Genomic DNA, 11,886 nt, shown 5'->3' on the forward strand with positions numbered 1-11,886 from the left:
ATATTTAATGCATTTGAGGGGGCTAGTACAGTTTCGTAACTCTCCTTGAAAAATGCATTTTTTTTTGAAAATTTTTTTTTTATATATCTGATTCCAACGTTTTAGATGTCGGAAATTACAAATATGCAAAAAAAAAAAAAAATCCCCCCACTTCCACCAAAACCAACCCCACTCCCTGCTCCCATTTAAAATTTTGAACTTTTTCGAAATTTCTTTTCCAATGTTTTAGATGACAAAGATTCCGGATACGCAAGAAACCATGTTTTGTAACTTTTGAATTCAACAGGCGTAGGAGTGGCTGTGTGGTAAGTAGCTTGCTTACAAACCACATGGTTCCAGGTTCAGTCCCATTGCGTGGCACCTTAGGCAAGTGTCTTCTATAGCCTCAGGCCGACCAAAGCCTTGTGAGTGGATTTGGTAGACGGAAACTGAAAGAAACCCGTCGTATATATATATATGTGTGTGTGTTTGTCCTCCAACATCGCTCGACAACCGATACTGATGCGTTTACGTCCCCGTAACCTAGCGGTTCGGCAAAACGGACCGATAGAATAAATACTAGGCTTACAAAGAATAAGTCCTGGAGTCGATTTGCACGACTAAAGGCGGTGCTACCGCATGGCCACAGTCATATGACTGAAACAAGTAAAAGAGAAAAAGAATAAATATATAGATGGGTGTATAAAGAGATAGATATGTCTTCTTGGGGGTAAAAAACAACAGTAACATCGTCCTCTATAGGACCGCCACATTTGGCGAATATATTGTATGAATAAACGGATAAGGATAAATAGACAAATAAATAGATGGATGAAAAAGTTCAAAATTTAAAATTGGGGGAGGGGTGAAATATGAGCCCCTTATTAAACTTTATAATATTAATTATTAAATATCAATGTTTGCTTCTCATGCGGATGTTGTGTGTATTTAATTTACATTATATTATTTATGGGCGTAACTTCGGTATAAGTACCGGATACATTTCAAGAAAGTGTTTTTTTTTATATATATATGGGGGGTTGGGGTTAGGGGTGGGAGAAGAGGTTTCTCTTATCTTCAGAAATATAAACAAAGTCACATGTGTACCTATACCGAAGGATCGCCTATTTATGATTATTTAAAGCAAACAAGTAAAACGAAAATTCTTTTCACTTTAATGTTTTTGAATTTAATTTCGATTTGCATCTCCCACATAAAAAAATGCATTTTTCAAGGAGAGGCGCGAAACTGTATTGGGCCCCATTTGAGGGTCATTCAGCAGTTAGCTAATGGTTTAGGGTCCTTTGTGTCACGATTAAATTTTTGTTAGCATAAGCTCTGAATGGAGAGATAGAAACAGAGTATTTTTATGTAAAGATACATGATGTTCATGCGGGCTACGAACAAAGATGCAATAATTAAAAGAGAGGCATTGCAAAAAAAAAACAATCGCTCATTCTCGCTGTGTTGCCAATCGATCTACACAAGATATCAGTAAAACTAAAAATCATGCCCAAGCGTTTAAAAAAGAATAGAGACGGGTTTGTATAATGTAGGACGATCACAGCTGGAGCACTTGTCATCAAGGTTTTCTGCTCCGTCAGAGCAGATTCATTGAACTTATAAACCATTCCAAACTTTGTTGGAATAAAAATTACATTTAAAGTAAATGTGAATTTTCTGGAAGTCTGAGTTAAAATTACTAGATATGAATTTTAACCAACCTTCTCCTTGTGTGTCTCCATTTCCTCCAAGGAGGGAATTTGGAATAAGCGACGTGCTCCCGCCATCATCGAATCATTCGGATTAAAATAGGGTTGCATCGAAAACTCACTTAGTGGAACGAACCTCGTCGGCACTTAAAGTCTTTCCGGTGTCGATTTTCTCAATTCACTGCAGGAGTGTCACTTGTTTTTGGGAAAAAAATTACGGAAAGAACAGTCATCGCTGAAAATTTGATCGTTTTTATTTATTAATTTATTTTTTGGTCGAAATAAATATTGAGAAATTTTCCATTGCAAGTATTGTTCAGATATTTGAAAAAAATATTTCGTTATCCCATTCCAGCTTTTGAATTATTGTGCATTATTTAAAATGGCGGCTCTCATTGTTGTGGAAACGATTTTCCATGAGTTTATCAGTTTACATTCAACTCTGTCAGCGTAAATACGACTAATTTAATGTATTCTACCTTAGACTGTAAGTAGCAATATTTTGTACGATATTCCATTGACATATTTAAAGGGAAATCTGTGTTTAGATGAAAGCAATGTGCACAGATTGTGAAAAAGAAAGCATATTGGTCAACTCTTGACCATGTCTTCTTCTCTCTTACTAAACCAGATGGTCAGAAAGCATTTCTCTCTACATTCCCACAACTTTTCTTTGTATTTCTGTCTCTAAACCCTTTCAGTAACTGTCTCCTTATTTACATATGTAAACCCGATTTATACTAAGTTATTTTTCCTATATAAGCCCTCTTATTCCTCCCTCAACCAGAAAAAAGAAAAGAAATATTAGAGGAAGACAGAGAACCCCCCCCCCATTTTGTAATATTTCCTGTAAAACTGTGGACTGGATTAAGTCGTCGCAATGTCCAACCCTGCTGTTTGCTCAGATGTATCGGACGCGGTCGAATTAAGTGAACAATTCAACCTCTATTTAAAACCCATTGCCCGGATAAATGTGTCCGTACAACTACCTCAGTTGAAATGTCCTGGAAAGACAATTTCCAATTGGGAGGTTATGGAGAAAGTGAAAAACATGATCAAACCGCATATTTTTACATCGCTGAAAGTGACTAAAAGTACTCTCGAGTTTATTCGACTCGAGGGAGAAGCTGAAAACAAAAGCCATGTAAAGGTTCTATTATTAAAATTAGATGGTAAATCAATTAAACTTAGTGGATTTTCAGATACACTTCGTGTAAGGGCAGCTCCAGCCAAGATTCATTTCCCAACTCGCCACGATATGGCTTCTTACTTCAGAGATGCCAAGAATATCAACGAAATGAAACCCGGAGAAAGACCTGATACCGTCTACTTCAAAGATTTGCCAACAAGATGGTTTACGGCTCAGAACGACTCCAACAAAGACAAACCCAGCGAAACGGTATTAAACTCTGTATTTAGTGTGTTTGGTGAAATCCGATGTATAGATTTACCGGTTTTAGATCCGTACCGAAAACAAATGACAGAATCAAAGCCAGGCACAATACAAACGTTTTCATTTGGGCAAGATTTGACATTTGAAGCGTATGTACAATACAAGGAATATGTCGGTTTCATCAAAGCTATGGACTGTCTTCGTGGAATGAAATTGATGTACAGGGGAGAAGACAAAGCGTTGACTGCGAATATCAAGGTAATTATTTTTAGATCCTCAATTTTGCATTAAAGGTAAAAATGCTGTAAAGATAATGTAACATTTGAACTGAACTGTTTCACCGTATATAGTAACAAGCATAATTTTATTATTTTTGTAAGGGTCTATAAGCCCTAGCATTTTTTGTGTAAAATCAGTGTAATTTGGAAATTTTAAAGGAAGCTATTTCGTGAGAGTAACCAAAATTGTTCTGCTCCGAGGACGGCTGATAGTGGAAATGACCAACGTGTGTGAATTATTGATTTATTATTATTTGATAAAAGATATTTAAAAAATACCTTTATTATGGAGTTAATGAAATAAGTATGAAAAACGGTGATTATAATAATAATAATAATAATTAAGTTGACTTACTTATATTGATTCAGAGTCGGAGAGATTTTCTGTTTACTTCGGTTAGTAAACAATACACACACTGTATTGTACCTATTTCATTTGCTTGAAGTATTTTAAGCTCAGATTATTTTGTAGGACTGAAAGGATAGGCAGGAAAAAACATTTCCGTATGGACTACATTCCGTCCCGAAATGAAAACAAAGACTTCAGTGTTATCTCAATGGCCCATATGGTCAAGTGGTTTTAAAGTGTTATTTTTATTGGCAAATGTATGTTTATTGCTCGAGGCCCTTACCAGTAATTACTTGCATGGTATTGAACACGTATCTACAATATTGCCGTAGGAAAATGCCGCAGGGCAGTGTCCAGCATATTAAATATACATACAGAAAGTTCTCATATGTATAATAACATAGTGAGATGAAAAACTTAACTGAAATTAGATATGCAATTAGTTTTTTAAAAAAAGGGACACCCCTTTGGGTGGGGTGGGGGTGAAATTTAAAATAAACATTCAGGGGAGATAAGTAATTGAAATTTCAATTTACATCGAAGACGTTACAAGCCTAGTAGTAAAAACATCAGGCATGCTTCAGTCGTATTGGACCTTTTCAGTAAAACATATTCACACGAGTTGGCTGGGATAAAGTAAAATGTGCTTTGTCCATGGCTCCGATATAGAAATGTATAAAATTGTGTCCTAAGCCCCAAGGGATTTTCCAAGGTCAGGGCATAGTACTCTCTTACTTTGTTATGTATGGTCTTTAGCTATTTACTGGTGCTGTTTCTATAATATTTACGATATAAGAGAAGAATTTTCAACTTAGCTCAGTTATTCCCAAAGTACTTCATAGTCAAGTAGTTTAATATTTCAAAGAGCATCTAGCCATGACAATATGTGATGGCATAGTTATATGTTGAACAAACTCAAACGATGGAAAATTGTTATGAATTGTTTAAAAAAAATTTAAAGAAAGAAATTTAATGTAAGATTTATAATCTTTTTTAAGGTGAAAATTATTTTCTCTGTTTTTGATATGATTTTCTCTTTTTAGGTAGGAGTTGCATGGATGCTTTCCTTGATTGCAAGCAGCTTGTTATAGAGAGAGGGTAAAATTTATATTAAATGTTCTTTATTTGTTGCTAAGACGAATGGTTATTCCTCGAGTAGATTTACTAAAAATAACCTCCCTTAAAAATAGCAACTTGCTTTGACTTAGCTTTAATTTATTGTATTGCATAAATGAAACAGTGTATCTCTGCATTTAATTAATTGTCACTATTGTAACAGGTTGACTTTGATAAAACTAAACACCTCTCAGAGAAAGCCATTCGAGACAGGAAAGCTGAGCGAGAAAGATTACAAGCGGCAGAGAGGGAACGTGTTGAACAAGAAAGACGGAAAAAGGAAGAGGAAATTAGGCAAAAGGAAAAAGAGAGGTTAGGCCAAATAGTCATTTTTTGTTTATGCATTTTAAGTTAACGTTTGTTGGTAAACTCCTCAAAGAGCTTCCTTGTAATTTTGCTCACTTTTAATCTTAATTATCATTGGTCTTAGTAAAATAAAGTAAATCATCATCATCATCGTCGTTTAACGTCCGCTTTCCATGCTGGCATGGGTTGGACGGTTTGACTGTGGGCTGGCAAACCAGATGGCTGCACCAGGCTCCAGTCCTGATCTGGCAGAGTTTCTACAGCTGGATGCCCTTCCCAACGCCAACCACTCCGAGAGTGTAGTGGGTGCTTTTTACGTGCCACCGGCATGGGGGCCAGTCAGGCGGTACTGGCAACAACCTCGCTCGAATTCCTGGTTATTTTGTTATGGCTTTGACATCTGTTTTCCATGCTGGCATGGGTTGGCTAGTTCAACAGGAACTGGCAAGGTTAAGGACAAGTTTCATAGTCTGGTTTGGTTTCTATGGCTTGATACCCTTCCTAATGCCGGCCATTTTATAGAGTATACTGGGTGCTTTTTACATGGCATCAGCACCCACACCAATGCCTTTTATGTAGCACCTTTTAGCATCTCAGTTGTCTTGTGGTGGGCAACAGCTGGTTAAATGTATGAAATTTATGTTCAATTTTACAATATTAACTTTAAAATGATGGCTGAGCACAAGTTGGTTAAGAAAGCAGTTGAGTATGATCTAGCATAAAATGAAAAAAATGGGCTGAAAACAAAGAAGCTGATAAATGACAACTGACTGACTGAAACCCTTTCATTGCAACCCATTGAAGATTGCTCCTGTTTCTATGAGACAAATTGCCTGTTTTAATGTGATTTAATTAAAAACCTATCAAGTTTCCATGCTAATTTATTATCCATATAGGCATAGGAGTGGCAGTGTGGTAAGTAGCTTACTTACGAACTGCATGGTTCCGGGTTCAGTCCCACTGCGTGGCACCTTGGGCAAGTGTCTTCTACTATAGCCTCGGGCTGACCAAAGCCTTGTGAGTGGATTTGGTAGAGGGAAACTGGAAGAAGCCCGTCATATATATGTGTGTGTGCATTTGTTTGTGTCTGTGTTTGTCCCCCCAACATTGCTTGACAACTGATGCTGGTGTGTTTATGTCCCCGTAACTTAGCGGTTTGGCAAAAGAGACTGATAGAATAAGTACTAGGCTTCCAAAGAATAAGTTCTGGGGTCGATTTGCTTGACTAAAGGTGATGCTCCAGCATGGCCAGAGTCAAATGACTGAAACAAGTAAAAGATAGTAAAGAGTATATAAACACCTCAATATGAACAGTTATTGTATTGAATGCTTCATTATTTTCAAAACTGAAACAAAATCGGTGTATTTTAAGAGGAATATGGTAACAAAGGTGTCAAACCACAAATATTAAATAATACTCATCTCACAAGTGAATGTACTGTAAATTGACAAGAGTTAAGTATAGACACCACCCCTACAAGCATTTTATCTTCTTGCTATTGTTGCTTTATTGGGCTTCTATTTTATGCTTCATTTTCTCCCTACCCTGGAGGTCTGCTGAACATCTGTCTCCGTCTATTTTAGAAGTTTATATTTTCAACCCCACTCACATAATTTTTACCCTTTAAAATCATTTATTAATATATTAGGTTGTCCCAAAAGTTCGTAAACACTTGCGAAAATTGACTATAACAATATAAATCCAAACAAACAATTAAAAATTGCATAAAAATTCAAATTTTCGCGAAGTTTTTACGAACTTTTGGGACAACCTTATATTATATTGTTATTAAATCTGAAAGGCAGCAGGCTAGCAGAATTGTTAGCACACCAGGCAAAAAGCTTAGTGGCATTTCTGAGTTCAAATTCCGCCGAGGTTGACTTTGCCTTTCATCCATTTGGCAGTTGATAAAATAAGTACCAGTTGAACACTGGGGATCAATGTAATCAACTAACCCCATCCCTAAAATTGCTGGCTTTGTACCAAAATTTGAAATCATTATTAAGTCTGATGTATGTTAAATCATTGCATTATTAGTACTATGTCCACTTTTGCTACTTTTTAAACATTGATCTTTGATTAGAAATTAAATTGATTTAAATGTTACGGATTGGTGCCAATTAATTTAATTACAGACTAAGAGTTGAATATGAGAAACGAGAAAAGGAGCGCAAAATTGCAGAGAAACTACAACAACAGGAACTGCGTCGGCGCGAGAGGGAAGAGAAGCGTCGGCAGAAACAAATTGCTAAACGCAAGCGAGAAGAGGAGGAAAAAGCTAGTCTCAAAGTTGCCCAAGAGAGCCGTAAGCTGTTGATAACTCAACGCAAACTGGATTCTTTACGCTTAATGAATGAAATATTCAACAATGTCAAGGTAAAATATCTTGTGCCTTTTGTTTCACTTTTGTTTTCTTTCTCCTTTACAAACTCTTCTTTCTGAAAAAGATTTTCTAACTAGAACGGGTATGGCCTGGTCAGCCTGTAATGATATGCATAAGATCTGGTCATCAAATCTAAGCAGAGATTTCAAACTTAAAATCTTCAAAGCCACAGTCGAACAAATTCTACTATATGGCTCAGAAACCTGGACGTTATCAAAGAAGCTTGAGAGGCGGTTGGATGGAACTTAGACTCGCCTCCTTATGAGAGCTCAAAATCTCTCATGGAAGTGTCATCCAACCAAAGTGCAAATATATGGGAAACTACCACCTGTATCATCTCTTGTGAAAGGTAGAAGAGTCCAGTTTGCTGGACATTGTTATAGAGCTGAAAAAGAGGTAATTTCTACTCTTCTCCACTGGAAGCCATCTGCTTGCAATACCAGAGGGCGCACACTCTCCTACCCTGATATAATCTCCAGGGATACAGGCATCCAGCAACAGGACCTCCGTAATGCTATGATGGACCGTGAAGTCTGGCGTAACATAGTAAATTCCATTGTCTCGACCACGGTCGAACAATGAATGAATGAAATGAGCTTGTGCAACAATTATTGGAAACTTTTTTTTTTTTGTCAACTTCAGCCAATAATTTTTATCCATAACTAAATGATATTAAGAACTTCCTTTCTTCCTCTAGAATTCAGTCTAAATACTTTGTCTAGGTTTTCTTTCTCAGGACTACAACCATCTAAACTTGCTTTTCTCCCTATACTTTTCCTCTCTGTCTCTAACGTTCTTCTGTTTTTCAGACTGTGAAGATGAAAGAGAATGAACTGCAACAGCAAGCGGCCCAAGAGAAGGAGAAACTGAGGCAAATGGAACTGAGCAAACTGAAGCAAATCGAGGAGGACAAGAAACGAGTCGAAGCCGAACTGAAGAAACAGATGGACATGAAGGAACAGGAGCGAATACTCCGCGAAAGACTTCTTCGGAAGCGGCAAGCGGCTAAAGATCGACAAAAGGAGGAGAACCGCGAGGCTTTACGGATGAAACTTACTCAAAGTACTGTTCGCTTAAAGAGTGCGGTTGTCATGAAAAGATAACACTGCCCTCGCCTGGCTTTTAAACCCTTTGGCATTCAGATCTCTCTGTCAAATGTAATGCTTATTTATTCATATTGTCTTGAATTAATCAGGCGTTACTTCCTAGCTTCAAGATTCCAATGATGTAATTATTTTTAGAACAACATTGTAGGGTTGGTGCGAGAGACCAGATCTAGCCAGTTTGAATGAGAAACAGGTAAAGACATTCGGGCTGGATGTGGCCAGTTTAAATGCTAAGGGGTTAACTGATACTTCCATCTGCAGAAATGAAAGGACAAACTATTTAAGATTAATGCTTATTTATTTTTGGTTGAAAACTTTGCAGTTTTTACTTTTATGTATTATTTTCATTTCTAATTACCTTTCCAATTATAATCATTTACTTTCTTATTTGATTTTAAATGCCTGCATTGCAAATGAGAAAGTTCTGAATATATCGAGGCTGTTTGCTTGCTGGTTATGAATGACATAAGTTTCATGTGTGAGGCAAAGCACAGAGTTTTAATTTCATTAGTGAAAACTTGGTACCAACCCACTTCAACAAATGGATAGAAATATAAATATCAGACTGAATGATTCTCGTTTTAGAGGAGTTGATCTCAAAACTGTGAAAAATTAAATCATATTCCAGCTTCTATTTGACACTCTAGCACAAGAGTGTTTCCCTAATTTTCCCCTTTTTTGCTAAGTAATTAGGTGGAGAGAGGATAGTATTCAAAAGTTGGCCTCTTATCTGTTTTGCTATTGTGACTCCTACTCATAACAATAATTGTTCCAAAATGTGTAAATGCTTATCCAAATATATAAAATCCTTGCTTGCATTGAATCATAGATATGAATCGATCAAAAAGATAAAGGCCAAACCTCAAACTGAGATCCAAAGTCTAAGAATTTCATATTTTTTGAAAGCTATGTTGTGTACATTATTTACATGGTTTGAACTATTTCACTAAGACTACATCAAGTTTTGTTTGAGGTCCATCTCATTCTGTATTTCTTGAGAAAAACACAGCTTGGGAATTATTTTATTTGAAATGTTATAAAAACTAAATTTTATATAATTTTATTATGTTTCTTTTGCCCTATTTGTAAGGTGTACAAGCTTTAAATACATTACATGTTAACAGCTAAATGTCCAAAATGAGGAATGGTAGAGCATCAGAAACAATCAAACTTAGATGCTGGATACTGTTGAGGGTTTATTCATGATATGTGTTGTAATTAGGGAGTCCATTAGCTGGGATGAGTGTTTACAAGAATATTTATATGGATAATCCTTTGGCTTGGTAGTAACAATTTTCGGAAGTGCTAAATAATTCCACAACACTAAAAAGAACTTGTAACAGTTGTAACAGCAACAGGAAACGTTCAATCTGTAAATTCAATGAAAATATTTATGAGACTTCTGTGCATCACATCTAATATGCTTAATCATTCAAAAGTCGTTTTTAAGAACTTCACAATTTATATATTCCAAAGAACCAATTTCAATACATAAAGATTATAAAGTAGCCAATTGATTTCCAGTTAAAGCTATTTCACTTGTTTTGTTGATATTTGTGAGATCTGTGTTAATCTTAGAACAACACATTCACCCTTGTTTAAAATCTAAAGCTTTGTGTCTCTTTAAGAAATCAAGATCTCGCACACTGTAACATTCCAGAAACTTTTATTTCTGTATGTGAAGTTCCAATCTAGGGATCAAGTTTTTACTTTTTCTTTTCATTATTGATGTACATGCGGTAACCAACATACTTAATTTTATTGGCCCAACTAAATGCAATATATATATATACACACACACATACATACATCATAAGTATTTTGCCATTTGCTACAGACCTTACCTTGATCAGAAGTTAACTCCTTATAGTAGTTTATTTTATATTGAGCCTTTAAACTGGAATTTGTGGGGAACAAAAGTTCAGTAATTCTCTTAACTATTAAATAACCTTAAGCTGATATTCAATATCACAGAAATGCTTTAACGTGTAGTATTAAGTATCAGTTTACTATATTCTTGGAAATAAGAATATATCAAATGGTTTTATAATTTGTTATATTATGAAAGCAGTTTTGAAAATTTCTTTCACCATTGCCTTTTATTTGTGGTATTTTATGAGATTTTTGGCCCATTTAAGAAAAAAAACATTTTATTGAAGAACCTTTTGCGTGTTTCTTCTTTTCCACTTGATTCCTCATTCTCTTATAGAATTTTCTCACTTCCTTATGTCTAATTTGCAATTCCATTCAACATAAATTTTATAGAGAAAGCTTTGGAATTTAACATTCTTTTTTCATCCAATGCCACTTTTATCATTCCATTTTTCTATAAATTTCAAAGGCCATATCATAAAAAATTTTTTTTAAAATTTTCTTTACATTCACTTTTAAATACTGGTATAAATATCAGGTTTCCTTCAAGACATATCAAACTACAGTTATTTCTGTTCTTTAGTGGTTAAAATGCTGTTTACACAGTGTTCCAACTGGGAACTCGAAATGCCTCTTTCTTGTAAGAACTTCAAATCCTGGCCATTTGTTCTGTAAATCATACTGTGTTTTTGTTGCACATCAGAAGTCTTGGGACATTATTTTAGTTTGTGCTTAGGGAAAGAATCTCAAAGTGGAAAAAGTTCCATGCAGATTTAGGAAAGAAAAATTAGACAAATTGCTTTATATAGATTTTGCGGGTGTAGGTCAAATACAGACATGATAACATGAGAAAAAGAGGCTGTAACAAGTGGGTTACGGTTGTGGTAGTGGTAGAAATAGAGATGGAGGGAAGTGAGAGCTCATCGGCAGTTTTCTTATTGAGCACAGGTGAATGAAGTCTTATCTGAATCAAATTGCCATTGAGATAAGGTGTTAAAAGATAATTGTGCTGCATGTTTGAAACCTATATTGTGGCACGTGTGTAGAATTTGAGTGTGGAAGTGAAAAGACCAAAATTTATAGTAAATGTGTTTAAATGAAATGAGAATAGTAGATGTCTTTCAAATTGTAATTTTGACCAATAATCAATGCCATTGATTCAATCCATGAGAATGTCTGAGTGTTTGCCACATTAAGATGCTTGGCTGATCTATGTAAAAATGTAAATTGATTCAAATCTTCACATATCTATTGTTTTTTTGTTGTTTTTTTTGTTCCAATAATCAGTGTCGTAAAGCACTCTTAACCTTATCTTTTGTGTTTCTATCTACAATTTGTTGACTGGGCTGTTCTCTAATAATTTTCAGATTCCTTATTACTACATATATATT

The 11,886-nt window shown here is 35.4% G+C and overlaps 2 protein-coding genes across 3 annotated transcripts in view; one reads left to right on the forward strand and one right to left on the reverse strand.

Annotated features, from left to right (window-relative positions):
- LOC115218575 (DNA excision repair protein ERCC-1-like) overlaps positions 1 to 1,820 on the reverse strand; it is a 36,073-nt gene extending 34,253 nt beyond the window's left edge. For both annotated transcript variants that reach the window (XM_036508163.1, XM_036508162.1), the window contains exon 1: positions 1,704 to 1,820. In XM_036508163.1, coding sequence (XP_036364056.1) covers positions 1,704 to 1,802 — 99 coding nt within the window. In that variant the 5' untranslated portion in view covers positions 1,803 to 1,820. The remainder of the gene's footprint in view (positions 1 to 1,703) is intronic.
- Positions 1,821 to 2,055: 235 nt separating this feature from the next.
- Positions 2,056 to 11,248, forward strand: LOC115218666 (A-kinase anchor protein 17A-like). The gene is made up of 4 exons (XM_029788593.2): positions 2,056 to 3,342; positions 4,991 to 5,139; positions 7,270 to 7,510; positions 8,327 to 11,248. The coding sequence occupies exons 1-4, from the start codon at positions 2,572 to 2,574 to the stop codon at positions 8,618 to 8,620; spliced, it is 1,455 nt and encodes a 484-aa protein (XP_029644453.1). The 5' UTR covers positions 2,056 to 2,571; the 3' UTR covers positions 8,621 to 11,248.
- Positions 11,249 to 11,886: the final 638 nt, after the last annotated feature.

This window comes from Octopus sinensis, linkage group LG13, assembly GCF_006345805.1.
Source record: "Octopus sinensis linkage group LG13, ASM634580v1, whole genome shotgun sequence".
Classification (NCBI taxonomy): domain Eukaryota; kingdom Metazoa; phylum Mollusca; class Cephalopoda; order Octopoda; family Octopodidae; genus Octopus; species Octopus sinensis.

Coding starts and splice junctions, on each gene's coding strand:
- LOC115218666 (XM_029788593.2), top strand. CDS start 2,572: ATGTCCAACCCTGCTGTTTGCTCAGATGTATCGGACGCGGTCGAATTA. Junction 3,343..4,990: donor CGTTGACTGCGAATATCAAG/GTAATTATTTTT, acceptor CTATTGTAACAG/GTTGACTTTGATAAAACTAA. Junction 5,140..7,269: donor AGGCAAAAGGAAAAAGAGAG/GTTAGGCCAAAT, acceptor ATTTAATTACAG/ACTAAGAGTTGAATATGAGA.